General features: G+C 37.9%; 1 protein-coding gene across 1 annotated transcript in view; it reads right to left on the reverse strand.

Annotated features, from left to right (window-relative positions):
- Nucleotides 1-22,014, reverse strand: part of LOC124277992 (transmembrane protein 184B-like) — a 43,524-nt gene that overhangs the window by 7,985 nt on the left and 13,525 nt on the right. Inside the window, exon 3 of the mRNA XM_046713719.1 lies at nt 36-201. Within this exon, the coding sequence (XP_046569675.1) occupies nt 36-201 (166 nt within the window). The remainder of the gene's footprint in view (nt 1-35; nt 202-22,014) is intronic.

Here is a 22,014-nt window from a genome sequence, read left to right on the forward strand (position 1 = left end):
CTCAGCCATAAAATACTAACAGAGGACTTATTTACCTTCATAGCAATCTCGGATACTGTCAAAGTAGACATAGTAACTGTCATTGTTGAAGAACATGAGACTGAGAAATGAGTCGAAGGAGTAGATGGGCACGATGAACAACACACGCACGATCCATCGCTGCTCATTGGGGCATGTGTAGTAGCGGAGATGAAGGTATATCTGAAATGAACAAAAGGATGAAAATCATAACCAATAATAGTCAATCTACAGTGAAGGTTCACTGTATCGAACATGGGTACATCAACATATTGTTCAAGACAATATAACTTAAGATGAAGGTACTGGTGTAATTAGGGATGTCACGATATACATAACTTTCATGAATCGATACGCATCACGATACCCATGTCACGATTCGATACGTATCACGATACCTATTTTCGTGGCATTATTGCATAAATTTTGTTACATTTTGAACATTAATATTTCATATTTTATAATTGTCCATGAAAAGATCAACATTTTTTATTAAAAGTTTTAATTTCCCATCTTTGTGCATGAAAAATAGTCATTTATAACTATCATAATATCAAAAAGTATGATACAATTGTAAAATGTAAACGGTACATAAACATATTTAAACCGATACTTTCAAAACTAAATATCGATACAGTTTTGAATGCATCGATAATTGTATCGTCTTAGAAGTATCAATGTATCGTGACATCCCCAGGTGTAATCCTGTTTTATCACTTGCTTATTCCTTGTTTGTAGAAGCATCATAATTCTGACACACATGTATACATCGAGGTCCTCAATGTCAAAACAGCCTGGACCAATGCATCCATTCTTACAATTCTAACCTTGGAGGTCTAGACAAGTCAATTATAATTCAATTAAACCTGGAACATCGGCGTAGTTTTGAGAGGCTAACCTACTTATACTATGCCTTCAAACTATTCATCATAATTCAATTAAACCTGGGACAATGTATTATTTTTGAGAGGCTAACCTATGGTGCCTTCTAACTATTCACTGACAAACTCACAAAGAGTTGCACTGAGAGAATGCATCCATTCTTACAATTCTGTCTTGGATGTCAAGGCAACTCGAATATAATTCAATTAAACCTGGAACAATGGCTTAGTTGGAGTGTCAAACCTACTTATACTACACCTTGAAACTATTCATAGACAAATCACAAACATTTGCACTGCATTGTATATTATATGAAGATCTTGTCTAAATATTTCCATATTGACACAAGATGTCATGCTAGCTCTTATAACCACACAGAAAAACACCAAACTATTGATCGTTAACACCATTGCTTATAACCATATCTGTCTAACCTGATTCATCAAACACAAAGAATCATTCAAAACCAACACAGGATGGATGACACCAAATCTACAACCTTTCCACATTTATTATTTCCAAGAGATAATTCAGGTCATGTCTGTCATTTACGAGTCTTCTCTGTAATTCAGACCAAAGCTTCATCAACAGCGCCATCTACTGTGATGGAATCCCAGACCAACCACTAAAGAGACACTTCTCAAGCCAGGGTCATTAGCCTGTTCTCACCAGCCTTTCAAAACAGACGATGTTTATATTTTTATGGTCACAGACTGTTGAGGAATTTCAGCTCTTTAATCAATACAGATTAGATGTAGTGTTAGCAGCTGGGTAAGAGAATTCTAGCTTCTGGCTGCCAGGCAGCAGCCCGGTATCAAAGCCCACGGTATCAAAGCCCACGGCCATTCTTGTATTCCTTGGTCTGAAACTTGACTGAATTCACTGCCATGCTTCCTGAAACATGGATCTCTTGCCATTGCCAACTTTTTTATCTCCTTATGGATATTTGGGAGCTGAGTTTCTACCAAAGGTTTCTATTCCATGGTTCGTGCTGTAACGTGTCGGGATGTATCAGAGGTAATAGTGATATATGAACTCACTTCTGGCGTAATGTTCAAATAGCGCTGGGTAGACTTCTAGCACAGATTTTATATCCCACACGGTACACTAATAACAGAATAATAGCTCTGGCAATGTTTCCTCAAAGTGATCTTTGTACTGAGGCTATTGTAAGTACCATTGTTTAACACTAACTTACAACAGTTGCAGTGATACAGATGTCTTGTGGAACTGGACAAATACATTTATTGTGATCCTAGGATAAAATCGATCCCTGGGGCCTCATGCTTAAGGACTCCCGTGGAAAAACAAGAGTCATCAGGATATGTCATATTATCCCATCAGGCTGATGTTTATACCCCGTCTTTCAGTCACTGCCATTGGTTAAACCACAAAAATCCCCAAGCATTAAAAAGGACCTGTTCACCACTACACTGACCTCGATAGCAAGTTACAACTAGATATATTCACTCACCTAAAGTTCAGTTCTGGAAACAGCTGATGAACAGTGAACAGACTGACATGATGTATGTTATACTCCCACCATTTTTCAATCCTGGGTTAATAATGAATTGGTCTTGGGTACAGTAACTGTGAGACTGACACCCAGATCTTGTTTACTGATGCCTCCTCTCGGCCTGTATTCATTGGCCAACAGACTTTTCTAATCTTCAGAACAAGAAACAACAGAAAAAGTTGGGAGTCTTCAATTCTACTGAACAAGTTGTTATCAGTGCCTAGATTTTCAAAACATTCATAGCCCTGAGAATTCTTACCTCTGATCGTAGCTAATGTGTTTAGAATGGGCTTAGGAGTTCGTAGGGCTATGAACATTTAGAAAATCTAGGCCCATATCTAAATCATTGTTAACCATATGTTTAAAATTACAAACCCTACACTTGGCATAAGGAGAAAACAAGTGAAGGGTGGTTGGTTAATGGAGTCATCATTTGTTGGCAGCCTGGGATACTCAATATCAGTCACTGGTTTATCTGGTCCAGATTCAATCATGCAGCCACCAGATGGCTGAACATTGCTGTGTTTGGTCTTAACTTACAGACAGTGATGATCTGCGTGATTACCAACAGCCTGAAGTGATGTTGCTCGTTTACTACAAGGCCTGGCGTAAATACATTCTGATTCACCCTCCATAGTTCCAGAACAAAGCTGTACCAATCTAGCTCTTGATAAAAAGAACAGTTCCTAATAATTTTCATGAACAGAAGTCCTGAATTAATTTCCAAAATATGTCACCATCTTTACAACTTTAAATGAATTCTATATCTTACCATAGTCTCCTCATATATTATTTGCATGTCATCATACCACATGATTTCTAAAAAATTGTTATAATGTACATCATTTATGTGTGAAATGTATCTATATTTCTTGTACCTACTTTGTAAATATTTGTAGCTTATAGAATATTGCCACTGTTTCTTCATGGAATGCTATGCAATAAATATCTTATCTGATCTTATTGTTAAACCCATTCACACCACTCCACAAGTGATATTTCTGGTGTTTTGCTAAACCTGGTGTAAGCCCCATCATTATAGTATTAGCTGGACCTCCTCCAGCTATCTGCGAAACATCATAACGGTTTACTAGGGTAGCCGAAACATGGTTGCCTGTGATGACACTCAATTCATCTCTCAGTCCAGGTTCTGTTTTCTTGAGACCAAAAATGTGCTTTTACAATATACAAGCACCTGTAGAAATCTCTATATATTACAGACATATATGTCTGCAATACATGACTAGGATGTTGAAAACTTTGTGCCAACACAGATTTTAACATTAATTAACCCGCCTCTTAGCATTAATTAACCTGCCTCTTAGCATTAATTAATGTACATTTGTGTGTTGTTATATGGTTTATATTAGCTGAGCTAACTAGACCTGGGCTTCGGACTAGACTGGCTGAGTAATGTACATCCAGCTGTGTTTCGAGAAATTACCACACTAACTCTAATAACAAAGCCCAACTACGATTATAATCTACTATTGTTATGTAGAAGTGTAATTCGTTGAATTAGCTACACCAAAGCCCCCACTGAACGTTAGGATTTGAATTTTTATACAACAACATAATGGTATGAGTGTTGTAATTGTTCTCCATTGTATCAGGTATGAGTCATTAGAAGGCAGTGGTGAGATAGTTACTTTATTTAGACTGGGTATCAAGAGTAATCTGGAAGCTTCTAGAACAGCAGAAATAATGTGCATGTGCATGTTAATTGTGTAACATTTCTTTAAGCTACAATGCACATATTTCTAGCTGACTTATAGCCACAACTCCAATCCAATGTAACACTATTGAAGAGTGTCATAGTTTGCTTGCAATATTTATAGTAATTTCTATTCCGATAGCAGTATAAAGCCTACTTATGACTAAATCATGGAACGGTCAAAACACATTCACAAAAACTACATCACTGCTTATCGAAGAGGGTGATTTTTTTCCCTTTTAATCTTTCTTCAACGTTTCAGTATTTGATGTGACCTTTCAAATCAAGTTGACAAATGAGACGGCTCTAAGAACAATAATACAGTAGAAGTTTCTTTTTTTCCGAGTCACAAGCAAGCAAAAGATAAGAAGGTTGCAGGTTGCAAGAGATTAGTTGGTTGGGGAAGGAAACACACATATGTGCATGCATTATCAGGTGCACAATATAACTCAAACACCAGTACTTGTCCCACATGTCTGGCAGGTTTACAGGTGTTGTACAGGAAGTAACAGTGGGTGTCAAACATGCTCTGGGCTCCAGGTCGGACAGGCTGAATGAACAGTGGCTGTGTCATTGTGACAACCTTGGCAGGCAACAGATAAAACACAAGTTCCTATGGATTGTCCATACTACAAACACAGACATCATAATGGCTTCACACGATAGAAAGAATTTGTTTGAAACATGCACAGTTACACAAAGCCAATTGGGAAAATGCTCGTCCCGGGTTGTTTAGACTACTGGTAATGTTATAAGAGACTCCTGCAGAATCAACTCAAGGCAACTCTCACACCACACTCTACTGTAGACTTAAAATGTACTGTTAAGAACTTGCAGTGAGCATCAGAACTATATACATCCAATCCATCCTTGTTTCTAGAACTCAGAATTCTGGCCCCAAGAATGTTTCCTGAACTGATTACCGACGGTCCATGTGAAACCCAACACAAAGCTACTTACTGATCATGAAAGACAAGTTCAAATCCAATCCATTTAATATCATTTTCATTCCCACAGGCTGCTACACAACACAATTTTTACATTTCCTTATTTGATAATCTGAATCTAAATGCATTTTTAATGTAAACATGTAAAGACTCTTAGCTCGGACAGCCAGTGAATGTATCGTGATTGTACGCTGTGAACTGGTCCATGCATCTAATGTATTACATCAGTTTGCCTGAGGTTGTGTGTGAGTCTGTCATTAGCATCACCATAACTGGAGCCACAATGCTTCTTAACAGCCTTAAGGCATGGGCAGTGTCTTTCAAATGTGGAGCTGTTACCACTGCCTGAGACGTGAAGCTTACATACTATTGTTGTTTTGCTCATCAACATGTGGCTGATGTGGTGGTTATCTTCCGAAAGGAAAAATCTAAAGCACATGATATATTGTCTTGAACATTACTTAAACAATACAGAATGAAGTTAAAACATCAAACTAAACATTAGTTTAAACAATACACCTTATTCCAAAACAGATCTTTTGACTATCATCTTTGCTTTTTATAAGGTTCAATCACCAAGGTCTTAATATCAGTCTGAGGCACCTTAAAATAAACTCATGTATTTATTTCAAAAACGGAAAATTCCTTATCTTCACACAAAATGTTCCTAAAATAATTACTGTTAAACTGCTACATGTTTAATCATACTGATAGGAAAACTATTGCAGATATCAAATGTGAAAATCCATGTGGGCATTACAACAAAGTACAGAGCAAGCATATCTATATTGTGATACAGGAAGGCTGGTCACTGTGTGTTGACTCAGTAAATATACTGAAACAGATGCTTCCTTGTACTAGAGTGAGGTGAGGTGAAATTGAGTTTAACGTCCTGCTTGAGAATATTTCACTCATATGACGACGTGCATGCGTGTGTATGTGTATGTGCGGCTGCTTGTACTAGCCCAGACTGAAGCTGGTTTTATAGTGCTAGCTCACTGAGATACCATACCGCAGTGAAGCATGAATACCCCACTCAGACACATTATACTGACTCCGAGCCGACCAGTCACTGTTGTACCCATTAATGCCGAGCGCCAGGCAGGGACCAACAAGTACCATATTTTAATGTCCTTTGGTATGACGCAGTCGGGGATCGAACCCGTGACCTTCCGCTCTCCGGGCGGATGCTCTAACTACCACACCATGGAGGCGGTGCATTAGAGTGACAGCAGACAGCACTCTCAACTGCAATAAAATTGCCCTAGTTTTCAGAATGGATGACCATGTTGCTCTAGAGCAACAGAAGGAACACAATAAACATCCATGTGGTTCCTCTCATCACAACAATCAATACTGTCAATAGTGAAGTATGGCATCACTCATAACGTCTTGAGTGGTATGTTTGTTTGTTGTTTAATGCTGCACTCAGCAATATTCCAACTATATGACAACAGTCCTTAAATAATCGAGTCAGGACCAGCGGTTGACATCATAACCATCAACCTATGCAATTGGGATACGATGAGTCAACCAAGTCCGCGAGCCTGACCACCAGATCCCGTTAGTCACATCTTCCAACAAACATGGGTTGCAGAAGACCAGTTCCAACCTGGATCTTCACAGATGTGTCATTGATCCATACTGTATTTGTACATAATCCACGTAGGTCACTGTATCTTAGGATCACTGGATTGTCTGGTCCAGACTCGATTATTTACAGACCTTAAACCTCAAAGTTCTATCAGTTTCAAACACTGTGATTTGATCTTAACTAGATGTATCGAACCCACAGATCCTATGATGTGGTGGTCGCCCATGTATGAACAGGCATCAAATCTAATTCAGTTAAACCAATGAAGCGATAGCATGTTTTGTACCAGCAAAGGAAGGGACAGAGATTATATGTGTATGTTATATTTGTCAACAGAATCCAACACCTGTTTTACAGTCATATCAGTCACAGACAAATCACACTGCCACAGGAAATGAATGTCACGCCACATACAGAAATATGCCCAAATCGCCATGACTTTGACAGATTGTGATGAATCCCACACGGCTCCTCATTGTCATGGCAACAGCTGATGCTGATTCGCCATTGGCTAAAAGTGTTCGCAGACTGCTTGTTTGATTGAAAATAGTGTTGTATGCCGTCACTGCTGCCCATCAAGGAACTAATGTGTCAGGGCTATTTATGGACACACGGCAATGACCCGTGGTCATCTGCTGTTGTTCTGCTAATATTGGCACAACATGGCGGATTGGGAGTAATAGTCCACAAACAAATCTGTGGTCTGGAAAACATCGAAATGTCAGGGGATTTATTCTTACATTGACGAACTACAAACTGGGTTTGTATTGTTAATTCCATGACACTATAGGACATACAAAATCTATGGTTGTAGTTCAACATCAATCAAACAGTACTTCTGACAGTTTCATAATTACTCATGTCATTTCTTTTCATCAACAGCAAGACCTTGAAACAACATTCCTCCCCACCCACACCTACACACACACACACACACACATATCTAGAAATATACTAAACATTGTTATTGTCCCTCTAATTCTCAAGTCGACAATACAGGAACAATATGAGAAAATATTCTAAACAACCATACAAAAAGGGTCTCCAAACATACCAACATAATATACCCACGATAATATGAACAAAGGAAAACTATTCTTTTCAGAAAGACTCCAAATTAACTTTTTTATCAATATCAGAGGTTTGTGCATTTAATAAGAGAAATTACCCTTTGACAGATCGAACAACATCAAATGCTACTAAATCTAGCCCAACAGAACCCTATGTATAAAACTGTTGTGGATAAAACTTTTAAAACCATTCTGAAGCTGCAGAGGAAGAAAAGATATCTATAATTAAAGAACTTCTTTAGCCATAACAGCTGTCAAGGCAACCATCATCTCACAACTTCAAAGGCAAACCATTTTTGAAGTACAGTGCCTTCTACACTGTTGTAAATGAGGTCCTCAGAATCAAAGACAGACATCCATTTGGATGCACAGGAAGTGACATCAGTTTTTATCAAAACCCATTTTTTGTCATTTCCGCCATAATTGTATGATCATATAGGGTTTCTCGTAATGATGAAGAGATTGGCGTCTCCTGGCAAGATGGCATCATGAACTGTATAGCTGCTGAAGGCAATTGCAAGATTCTTCTAGTTTTTATGGCAGCAGTATGGCGCAAAATCTAATATTTTTTCATCGTCTTTCAAAGAGCTTTACAAGATTTCTGCTGATCTGTATGTATTAAGCTTTTTCTCTTTGAAAAGGAGTACCTTTTCAGTCTCAAGTTACAGTTATGGAAGGTATTTCTTCCCAATAACATATTAGACAGGTTCTTTTCACATACATGAACTTAGCATTCTGGCATCGTGTCAATTGTTACTTTAATGCTAGGGTGTAAATACTCCTAATGAGGGAAATAAGATGATAAACGGGGGAATCTCAAAATTGCTGAATTTACAGTTCTTTCATCTGAATGGGGGTTAATCATCTCGGTAAAACCAAGTCGTTGTATTGATTGAATAGCCAGCAATTAAGCTGTCTCCTAAGCTCAGACAGAGGGGTTTGTTTACATGTCATTAATGGATAAATGGATCAAAGAAAAAATTCTTTTAAAACCTGTTTTTATCATTAATGTAAAAGGTGAATGGACATTACGTATTAATGTCAAGTGAGCCTCTCATTACAATGTATGTACTGCTCCAAGAAAAATCCTGAAAACATATCTATAGAAATTCATTTGCATGAGACTAAGCAAAACAATTTCACTTTTACAACTTGATGGCTAATCCCTAAGTAAGTGAGTGAGTGAGTGAGTGAGTGAGTGAGTGAGTGAGTGAGTGAGTGAGTGAGTGAGTGAGTGAGCGGGCGTTCATCCAATCTGTTAATCCTCTCAATGCTATTGTCGAACCCATTCGACAGGACAGCAGCATAATGACATCCCCAAATAAAACTTGCAATAATTATTCAACAAGTCGGATTTACGTGTCATTTGAATTATGCATGGAATGCATTAATTCTCAGCTTTCTAAATATATAATCTTCAATTAGTGTATGTACCTTAAAACAAAACGCTCGCGAATTAAAAATTTGTTCGCCAAATTTTTCCACACACAGCCACAAGATACAGATTCAATGAGGATTCAAATCAGATGGCAGCCTTAGAAATTAGCAGACATACCCTGAAACTAGCAGACATACCCTGAAACTAGCAGACATACCCTGAAAACTAGCAGACATACCTTGAATTTCTTAATTACAGTATCACCTTATAAATGGATAATCAATCTAGATTTGTCCATAGTTTGAGAATTACATAGATTTACAATCAGCCCAAGTCGTGGCACTGCCATATTGACGTATCTACCTGAAGCTACAGTAGCCAACAGGGCAATGGAACTGATGACAGCTAACAAAGGAGGAGGGATTAAGACTGATGAGACCTCATCTCTGCATCTGTCAGCCAATCAACATCAATCAGCTTCATCATGATGACTATTCCTAGCTAGTGACTGACAGCAGGGTCCACCCACTCACAAAGAGAGACTGTAAAGCCAATCTGTTGTAATGTAAGTGTACGATACTAGGATGAAGCTACATTAGGGATACAGGATCAGCATTCAGGAGATGAGAATTTGTTGTTTTGGGCTTTGTTGCAAGTAACAACGACATTAATCTTCTCATGTTCAGCTGATTCAGTTTTTAATGATTTTAACACATAACACACACAGTGAGTGAGTGAGTTTAGTTTAACACCGCTCTCAGCAATATTACAGCTATAAAGCGGTGGTCTGTAAATAATCAAGTCTGGACCAGGTAATCCAGTGATCAACAGCATGAGCATCGATCTACACAATTGGGATACGATGACATGTGTCAACCAAGTCAGCGAGCTAGACCACTCTATCCCATTAGTCGCCTGTTATGACAAGCATGAGTTACTGAAGATCAATTCTAACCCAGCATCTTCATAGATAACACACCTTACACATAGACACAGACATCACATTTCATTATGAAACCGACATGAAATCCATCTCTTCCAAGGCACATGAATCCTCTATCTGTGTTCTTGTCAAAGACATTCCTAGCTCCTAATAATGACCCCAACGTTGGACTTATGGATATTCTATGACTGTACAAGCTCCATCAGGAAGATGTATCAACCCCCATTAAGGCCCATCTAGTCTTGTCTGGACACAACATACTTGAGTACAACATCCTAAACCTTCAGCCCTCGACATCCAAGAGGCCTCCCAGTCCCACTAACCATCAGGTGATAACCAATTAGAGTAACAGGGTGTAATTAGCCAGTAGTAGTACATGGAAGTGAATGCCTCTCCATGGACATCTAGCCAGGCACCACCTGTCCCAACCATCTAGACCACTGGCACCACTTCCAGACAGTAAATGTGTATCTGCCTGTCAACATCCTTGCTGGATCAGTGGCCTATATACATTCAATCATCTGTCCAGGAGGACATACCAAGCACCTGCCACTACCATTAGTAGCAAGTGTTTGCTTCTTGTTTGATATAAAATGGATTACTGTGTGTTTCAGAGTGCTTTGGTGGACAGTAAATAATTCAAGACCAAGATGGCAAAAAAATGAAGGTCTTACACGGCTGAGGGGAACTGGATTCTGGGCAATGATTATTCTCGTTGGATCCTTAAACTTTGACAAGATTTTTTCACTGTTCCATGTTAATATGCTTTCAATCATAACAATTCTGCCCAGACTTTTTGTTCCATGAAGAGTGAAAAATTATAGTCAGAAGAGAATTAGAATGGAAATTAAATCAGCCAGCATCACACATTTGGTAAGAGAATCCAGAGAGACGAGACTTATATATTTCAGTTTGTATGGTACAATAATTACAATCTGTTTTATTACTGAGTTTAAGGACTGAGTTTTTAAAGAAAAATTATTAGCCCAACCCAGAAAACATATTCATCTTTAGTTCACAATTCAATTTTGTCCTCTCCTTTTCAGTCAAGATTCCATTATGACAGCTTTAAATAAAATTCTTCAGGTCACAATCAGCAACATTTTGAAGTAAACATTTTAAGTTTTTCAATGAATACTAAATGTCTATCACTCAACATTTTATCAGAGAACAGAATGTAAAATCTTTTGAAGTGTTCTTAATGTATAGCCAAAGGCAAGTGCTGTCAAAACTCAGCAGCGAATTTAGTTCAACTAAAACTGATGCAGATCTAATTAAGCTTGAGTGCTGTTGATGTGGACTGTGAGGATTGTGTAACAGATGGACTATTTGTACAGACAACCATACTAATCACGCCAATATTTTCACACCAGACTGATCAATTGCAGTTTGTTTTTCAGACATTTGGTGTGAAGGTCAAGGTGAATGCATCTTACTGGCAGAACCATTACACAGAGTTCCCAGAAGATATTTGTTTCATCGTCGGCAGAAGATACCGCAAGAACATCTCCCCAAGTCACGAACCTCTTTCTTAACACGTTTGCAATTAGAATTCCTGTATTTACCCTTGAATATCTGCAGCGTTGTCTTCATTGACCTGGCTGTGGGAATGGATCTACTGATTACCAGAATGTGATTACATGTGCAGGATGTAGTTGCCATTACAGGAATCAAAGGAGATGCTCCATGGGATGTGTGAGGGCATGCATAATTGATCACATTGTAGCTTTACTCATCATGAAATACAGAAACACTGATGGACAGTACAAGCAGTATGAAGAGTATGGACTAACCACAGCCATTGAGTCAAACAAAGTCGTGTCAAACTTTGCTGTGTTGGACTTTTGGTTCTCTCAAAGCAAAAGCTTGGTCCTTTGTATGCCTTCATAGTTCATCATCTTCAAAAGTGTCAAACATCTAATCATTTGAAATATTTATGTGTGTCCTTTAGACACAAAAGCATGTGACTCTACTCCATTTCAGAATTATTTATTTGTATTTTGGGCTGGTTTGTTGTTTAACAGCATTCTCAGCAATATGGTGGCGGTCTAAATAATTGAGTCTGGACCAGAAGATCCAGTGATCAACAACATGAGCCACATTCTACACATTTGGGATTTGATGATATGTGTCAACCAAGTCAGCGAGCCTGACCACACAATCCTGATAGTCGCCTCTTATTATTGTCTTATGACAAGCATGGGTTACTGAAGACCAATTCTAACCAGGATCTTCGTGGGTTGTATATTTATTGATGCATTTGTGTCTGTATTAATACCTTCTCTAAAACTTGCCCATGTATCGTTAAAGTCATTTCCTTTCTAATCATGTAACCTAATGCAGGAATTGGGTGAAAATCTTTGGTCATTGAAACGCAATTCTTAAAAGGTTCTCCAAATCCATTATTGGCTGAAAGAAGGCAGATATCTTATCTTTGACAAACTAGAAATGAAAACAAAATATTTGTCAAAAGCATAAGCTATCAAATCGATGCATGTCAAGAAAAATATTAGTTTCCCATGGGTTACACCGTTACAAAACATCATTACCAGGAACAGACGAAGATTCCTGGTGATATTTTCCAATCATTATTCTCATTATTTTAGTTCAAGAAAATCCGATTTTCTCAAAACTGACAAACAGATTTGACATTGGCCAGATGTAAAATTATTTCACAGTTCATCATATAATCTGCACTCCTATGGGTCAGTCTTCACAATGCTAGGCACATTTTCCATGGCGATTGTTTCATATGGTGGATGTCAATTTAACGCCCCCATGCCTTGTCTAGATTGGCTAGGGACATGAAGGTAGCATGAGACCTATGCCAGTGGTATTATGTTTATGAGGCAATCTGACAGACAGGCTATTTTATAGCCTCCACATAAAATCAATTCCTCCTCCATTCAGGCCAAGCAGCATCAGTTTCAAATCCAGGAAGTCTTGTACAACAAATGTCTCCTTTTGCAACAACATTGTATAAAACTTGTCTTTAACTGCGACACATAGAAAATGCTAGGAGAGTTGAGTTCTATGAAGCTTTAGACAATATTCCCGCAATATAAAATTGGTAGAGCACCAGAAATTTTCTTTACATTTTACCCACATTGGGATCCAAATTTAGAGTGATGAAGACAAGCTTTGATCACAAGACTATATATATATTAGATATTGTGTTCAGTAAAATTCCCAGAATGTCACTCACCACAATAACAAAGACATATTGTGATAGACTTCTACATAATTTACATGGGTTGTGTGATCACATACATCTCAGATTTCAAAATGGTGAGGTTGGTGTTTTCACAGAAATCTTCAAAACATTTAAATCAACACCATTGGTTTCATCATTAATAATAAATATTGACAATATATAACTCAAAACAAGTAAAACCCCCCGATTCTTTCACGTTACTTTACTAAATCTGTCATGGAACAGCTGTTCAACAATTGTAATGCTAAATAATCTGGTGTTGTTGTGTGAGCGATATACTACTAATACTAGTGACATGAAAATATTGGTTGTTGTAATACACAATAAATGCGATAGCTGATATATTATTCTTTAATTATTCATCCACAAAGGGTCGGTGGGGTAACCTTGTGGTTAGAGTGATTGATCACCACGCCGAAGACCCGGGTTCAATTTCCCAAATGGGTAAAATATGTGAAACCCATTTCTGGTGTCTCCCGCTGTGATATTGCTGGAAAATTGCGGCGTAAACCCGTACTCACTCACTCATCCACATATGGCCAACTACTGTAGTTTCATCAATGCAATGCAAATAGCCAGGTATTATTGTGTGTCATGTTCGTTCATACACAGAAAGGATATACAACCCCTCCCAGATGTAGGCTGTGTCCGCTACCACTGATATAAATACATTTCCAGTCATTGTCACACTTTAATGACATCACTCATACAGTGGTCACACCCTCACTGCAGTGAACATCTGCCTACACAACACAAGCAAAACATATACAGGCCATGTTTAAATATGTTTGTAGTTATTTGTAACATGATGGCACATTTGTGAGCAATATGTCGACAGGCTTTTACCTGCTGATCTAGTGTATCTAGTGTATCTAGTGATCTAGTGTATCTAGTGATCTAGTGTATCTAGTGTATCTAGTGATCTAGTGTATCTAGTGATCTAGTGTATCTAGTGATCTAGTGTATCTAGTGTATCTAGTGTATCTAGTGTATCTAGTGATCTAGTGTATCTAGTGATCTAGTGTATCTAGTGTTCCAAATATCTATAAACATAACACATAATTACAGTCCAGGTACACATGCAACTATACTTTAGAACGTATATTATTAACCACAAGTGATGAAATCGACATCTTGTTCACACACCGACACACCTAAGAAATTCATTTGTCACTAGAATGGCTTTCACAATCAACAAATGTTTATCTCGCTGCTGAGTAAATGTGGACTGCAGCATGTGACTACAAAATAAAGTACACACAGGTAAAATTTAAGCTAACTCAAGAAAGATCCTGTGTTTTAATACTGCACAAGGGGTAGAGAATGAAATCTGAGGGCCCACTGATTCAAAGACAAGGGACATTTTAATAATAATGAGAATTTATTTGGCAAATCCTAAATGGACAGTTTCTCTTCTTTGTCTTCGTCTTATCCTGCCTCATTATATTTGACTCGTGAAGATCCGGGTTAGAAATGATCTTCAGTAACCCATGCTTGTCGTAAGAGGCGACTAACGGGATTGGGTGGTCAGGCTTGCTGACTTTGTTGACACATGTCATCGTATCTCAATTGCGTAGATCGATGTTCATGCTGTTGATCACTGAATTGTCTGGTCCAGACTCATACCTACAGACCGCAGCCATACAGCTGGAATAGCTGGAGTGTGGTGTAAACAACAAACCAACCAACCAACTTCATTATAGTCATTACTTACAACTACATTAAGGTCTCATAATCATTTAGACTGACTGACTGACTGAATTTGGTTTTACGCCGCTTTTAGCAATATTCCAGCAACATTACGGCGGGGGACACCAGAAATGGGCTTCACAAGTTGTACCCATGTGGGGATTCGAACCCGGATCTTCGGGCGGACGAGCCAACACTTTAACCACTGGGCTACCCCACCGCCCCATATCATTTAGAATCTGGGTATGCATGAGATAAAGAACAAACATTACCATAACACAAAACAACTCTTGTTATCCATGAACGCCCCTATCATAAATAAATGTAAAGGAAACAAACCCCTTTACACAAACTAGGAAAGGTTTGACATTTGACTGATGTACTCAAATACACAAATGAAGGAAAACAACATTGCATCCCTATGATGTATGACACTATACATTGTTATTTCATCCACCAATCAGGATCACTGTCCACGTGGTCATTGATTTATTCCAGGCTTTGAAGTTATTATGAAAACTGTTCAGGAAAAACTGTTCAGGACATTATTTCATAACTTTACAAGACCATATTTCCTGCAAGGAGCATTAAAATCAATTGTTGGGGGGCACAATCCAGGTAAAAGCCTGTGCAGTGTAGTATAAGAAAAGCACTACAAGTTTTACACCCTGATTTATTGTGATCACTAATCTCTGTCATTTTGAAATAGAGATTTAGTTTAGTTCACTGGACAATAATCTTCACAGCGTGAGGCAGAAATGCACTGAAGTCAGACCATGTTTGAACTTTACATTAAAATGTATTTCCATAGCACCATTATGGGTGCTGTCAGTGTTCAAAGGTCTTTTGAATCTTTCAACACTTGAGTAGAAAAGACTGCTTTTTTCTAATTTTCATTTTTAAGTAAAGACTGATACAGTGCAAGACGTTGAGTGCAGGCCATGTTTCCTTGCTAGTTCACATCCTCTAATGTTGTTTGTTCTTATCAAGGTGAAAGTTATGTTGTATTTGAAGTGAAACAAGAACTGACATCAAACACTTCCTGGTGTTCAGTGCAGACCACACACAGACAACCTGGCCATGTTTCACCTGGCTCACCTGAACACACCTGTGTCAGACAGGTAACCGAGCTAGTTACATATGATAACACACATAGGTGTGCTCATTCAATTGTGTCAGCATACAATTAACAAGTGCTATGACCCCAAAACAACCCCTGAAAGGGAAAATCATCTATATTTCTTCCAAACTGACTGATCATATTTTAGTTGTGGGTGTATGAGACAACTTTTAATTTTATCTGTTGTAAAAGGATAATACCTAAAAAATGATACATAATTTTCTACAAAATGGTACAGGTTATAAAGGCATGATGTAATACAGCGTCAAGGCCAACCTATCCTTCCATAGATGCACCTTTAGTCAATATTCCCAGGAATTGTCTGCCCATCACATGCTTCTGGTACAGTAATTTTCTCAGTCAGAGCAGGAATATTCCAACATGTTTATGTTTTTTTTCAATGCTATTTTCACTGTTTCATGAATCCAGTGACTATGTTTCATGAATCCAGTGACTGTTTCATGAATCCAGTTACTATGCTTCATGAATCCAGTGACTATGTTTCATGAATCCAGTGACTATGTTTCATGAATCCAGTGACTATGTTTCATGAATCCAGTGACTGTTTCATGAATCCAGTGACTATGTTTCATGAATCCAGTGACTGTTTCATGAATCCAGTGACTGTTTCATGAATCCAGTGACTATGTTTCATGAATCCAGTGACTATGCTTCATGAATCCAGTGACTATGTTTCATGAATCCAGTGACTATGAATCCAGTGACTATGTGAATCCAGTGACTATGTTTCATGAATCCATGAATCCAGTGACTATGTTTCATGAATCCAGTGACTATGCTTCATGAATCCAGTGACTATGTTTCATGAATCCAGTGACTATGTTTCATGAATCCAGTGACTGTTTCATGAATCCAGTGACTATGTTTCATGAATCCAGTGACTATCTTCATGAATCCAGTGACTATGTTTCATGAATCCAGTGACTATGCTTCATGAATCCAGTGACTATGCTTCATGAATCCAGTGACTATGCTTCATGAATCCAGTGACTGTTTCATGAATCCAGTGACTGTTTCATGAATCCAGTGACTATGTTTCATGAATCCAGTGACTGTTTCATGAATCCAGTGACTATGCTTCATGAATCCAGTGACTATGCTTCATGAATCCAGTGACTATGCTTCATGAATCCAGTGACTATGTTTCATGAATCCAGTGACTATGCTTCATGAATCCAGTGACTATGCTTCATGAATCCAGTGACTATGCTTCATGAATCCAGTGACTATGCTTCATGAATCCAGTGACTGTTTCATGAATCCAGTGACTATGTTTCATGAATCCAGTGACTATGTTTCATGAATCCAGTGACATGAATCCAGTGACTATGCTTCATGAATCCAGTGACTATGTTTCATGAATCCAGTGACTATGTTTCATGAATCCAGTGACTGTTTCATGAATCCAGTGACTATGTTTCATGAATCCAGTGACTGTTTCATGAATCCAGTGACTATGTTTCATGAATCCAGTGACTGTTTTATGAATCCAGTGACTATGTTTGTTGTTGAGGCCGGACTGTGCTATATTCCAGCTATATGACAACAGTATGTCACAGCTGAGCTAGCCTTTCTGATCCTTTAAGTCACCTATTATGGACAGCCTTAGGCTCCTTGGGAGCAATTCTAAAGCAGCATCCTCTGATTATACTAAAAAAGTAGCAAAACAATTTGCAAAACATAATATTTAAAGAGGTCCCCTAAACATTCGAGAATCTATTCTTCAAACGCCAAGTTTAAGTGTTGTTTTCCTGTCCATACCAATCAAACTGGTATTAATTCTATTCTGCTCTTGGTGTTCTTTTCCACACAGGTACAATCAGTGAAGTCAGTTCTAAATATTCTTGTTTCAAGCATCTGAGATGCTGTAAAACACACCTTACTTCATCTTGTGTATCGCAGGTACCTACAAACATTTCAAAGGTTTGCATTCGGTATGATAATGTAGGTCAATTACCAATTGACAATCATCCTTCTATTGTTGTCTTCAGCTTCTCTCTAAAGGTCAGACAAGTTGCAAACCAGATCTACACAATCCCACACTCCACACGACCAGGAGCTGATCAATCCATTACACAATAGCTAATGTCATACACTAACTTAGCCTCAGTTCTCTGTCTATTTCATGTGGTATTGTAACACTTCTATGAAGACATTCTAACCCTTGAAGAAACGTTGACATTTCTGAGTGTTGGTCACTCTACAGTGGTGTGAGAAACTTCACGTCACCATGAGAAAGATGGATTTGCAATGCTCCTGGGATAGCTAACACAAGTGTGCCTTCAGTGGCCTCGTTACAGTAACATGGGATGCTACAAGAGCTTGCTAACTACCGTTCCATTTACATGGAAATCATATGACTATTTGCTTGGCAAAGTATTAGAAATCTAATAAGCGGACATACAAAGAGCCTTTCAGGCAGACCATAAAGAATTATGGAAAGCCAATATGTAGCCATTCTCTGACACTTTCCCACTATAAAGGTTAGCTAAATGTCATTCTTGTTGGGGATTAATCAATCCACCTGAATTTAATAATTCTGGTCATTAAAAAAAGTAAAAACCCAAGTCCAGATTCTCATACTCATTTTAAGATGCATGGCTATTCCTAGACTAACTAGAAGATTGAGGCATGGCAGATGACTATGTCATATTCAGAAAACACACATATATCTGACATCATATTTAAGCAAAAGAAGAAGAAAAACAGAAATTAGTGCTTGTCCTCGTGCAATCTGTTTAACTTGAAAGTGTTTTGGAGCAAGAGTAGTTCTTAATTTAGTGCCTATATCATCATTCCTGCAACTGTGCAAGTGATGATTTTTTTTAAACATTATCCTTGAAGACGTGTATTTGTGAGATACTAGAAAGCCTTTCTTACCATAGCATCACAGATGCTCCAATTGCTGATGAGAAATAATTCGGTAGCTTCATATGTTGATTTAAGGTCTCTCGTCACCTTATACAACAGTCATATAAACTTGAACACAGAATAAACATTAAACAATGTTCTTCCATTCCAGGGACAGTAATACAGCTCCTGAAACATGCTTTGTTTGTTTAGTCAGTGCTTTACAGGGTCTTTTCTACAGAATTTTGTGTAATCTCCAGCAGCCCATACTCATTATCTTTTAGAGCTTTGAAATTAGGATGCTTGAGGGTTCCCTTATAGAATTATCATATTTTGTAACAGTATATTTTTAATATTATTTGGTGGACTATAATATCCGGGTTCAGGAGTACTTGCTTCTTTCCCCGTAGTATACAGTGTTTGAACTTGACCAGGGGTGAACAGTGCCCTTCCATACCGGTACTTCTCGGGATGTCTCACTTTTCATCATTTCTTATATGGGAGCGACAACTCTAGTTTTCATGACTAATCCATATTGCAAACACTGACATTCCTATATAAGTGTTATTTTGACTCAGCTGACAATCACAATGACCTTGAAACATGCCTCCCTAAATGAATAATTCAAAATGATTGCTGATCACAAACAATAATAACAATAATTTTTAACATAATATTTTTTTCAAAACCCTGCGCTTATTTATCTTTAATATTCATTTACATACATCCTAATAAAAACAAGTTCACTATGACAACATATAAAACACTTTTACACAGTAATCGTAATATAAAATGCATAACATTCCCCACACTTTAGCAGATAAGTGTGAAAATCAATTTTCAAAATTGGAATGTAAATTCATCTTAAAAAACATGAAGACGTGAACAGGAATCAAGTTATACAAACTGACAGCGGGAGGCATTGTAGATGGTAAATTTTGAAGATGGTGATTCTCCTTCCACCATTAATCTCGAGAGCTGCAGCAGGCTTGTTCATAGCCAGAAACCAGGTATTGATTTGCTTGTTGCATGAAATGGTGGAATTGTGCTGGACAAAAACAGCTGCTTGTTGTCCTAGTTTCAAAATACCAGAAAAGAAAGTCTTCTCTAAAATCTTTTTGGAACTAGTATTATCGAAACATGTGAATATGCGTGTTAGAATTGGTCTTCATCAGTCAGAGACGTAACGTGTATGCGAGACGGCCTATCGTCTTGTGTACGCGAGACGGGTGCACTCCAGCGGTACTAAATGTAAGTTTCTGAAAAATATGCACATAGGTGAAATTCACTGTTCAATATCGTCAAATATTGCTTAAATTTTGCACATTTTTGTCAACATTTGACTATTTAAAGTTTTCTTTTTACGTTTTCATTCGTGTCAATCAATAACTTGAACAGCTATCAATGACTGTACCAAATTTTATTTCATTATTTTCGTAAATAACACTTTTAGACGCGTTTTTGTGTGACATGCAGAATTTCCCTGTCTGTGATCAGGCAGTCACGCGAATGAGTGACCCCCTCTCAGGTAGTCACTTGTACGCGTGACAGGGGACCGTCTCGCGTACACGTTACGTCCTCTACTGTTCATAAAGCCATGTTTATTGCGTGAGGCGACTAAGGGGATCGGGTGTTCAGGCTTGCTGACTTGGTTGATACATGTCACCATATCCTAATTGAGTAGATTGATACTCATAATGTTGATCACTTGCTTGTCTGGTCCAGACTCGATTATTTACAGACAGCTGTAATACAGTTGGAATATTGAGTCCAAGTGTTAAATCTAATTTTTCTAACGATGATTGCAGTAACACTGAGCAATATCATTGCTTTTGTTTGCAAATTGCCTCTTGTGTAATACAACCCATCCATTCTATTGTCCAAACTAATCTACGTGAGTGAGTAAATGAATTTAGTTTAATGCCACTCCTAGCAATATTCCTGCAATATCATGGCAGGGGACACCAGAATTGGGGTTCACACATTGTACCCATGTGGGGAATTTAACCTGGTTCTTCGGCGTGACGAGCGGAACGCTTTAACCACTTGGCTTTCCCACCACCCCACTAATCTATGTCCAGATACCCATGTAATTAACAAACTGTAATTAACAAACTTCATTTGTCTGCTGCTTTTACCACAAATACAAGTCATAAATCTTTGTCTTGTCTAATACAGTCAACTGTTAATAGTCCGACAAATACTTGTACTACAACTAGGGCTGGTTATCCATATGGATTATAGAGATCAATAATCATTTATACACATTGATTGATATTCAATAAATATCTTTACGCAAAAATGCAAAAATGGTCAGAAGGAGATCAATATATTCCCCGCCACTAGTGAGTGGTGACACATTCATGCATGGATTAATAACAAAAAACAGCATTCTTAATAGTATTTAGAAGTGGTCCATGAATAAACATGGATTTTGTGTATACTACATGTAAATCAAAACTGTAATATGTTGTTGTTGACAGTTTTCTTATTTACATAAGGGACATGACATGAACCCTGGAATTCTTTTCATTTTGAACACTGGAAATGGATACACACTCTTCTATACTGATTAATTATCAAATCGCTGACAGTATTTGTTCATGAGAAGATTACCAGCTTTTCACTGAGGAAGACTAACTTGTCAGATGCTTGATCAATCCAGCGGCAGCATTGTGTAGGACCTGATGGATCAATTCGTCGCTCATAGAATCTTTGTGTCACAGGCCATTCAGACCACTGCATTCATAAAGTTTTCAGTGTGGGAGAAATTAATAATGAACAAAATCAGAGTTTCTATAACTCATTCATTTACTCTGGTGAACGTAAACTGTGGCTGCTTTTCTGTCAGTGATTATGTTGTTTCAACCATTGTATATCATTTTGTAATCTACTTCAGTAATTTTATTCAGTTACGTTTTTACGTGAATTTCAGTGTGAACTGTACAGCAACATTGAATGATTACTGATCAGTGATACCGAGAACAGATGCCTTGAGACTAATAAAGACACTATCTTTGATTGTTTTCAGTGTGTGTGTGTGTGTATGTGTGCACGC

This window comes from Haliotis rubra, unplaced genomic scaffold (assembly GCF_003918875.1).
Source record: "Haliotis rubra isolate DU_JTF1 unplaced genomic scaffold, ASM391887v1 Scf23, whole genome shotgun sequence".
NCBI lineage: Eukaryota > Metazoa > Mollusca > Gastropoda > Lepetellida > Haliotidae > Haliotis > Haliotis rubra.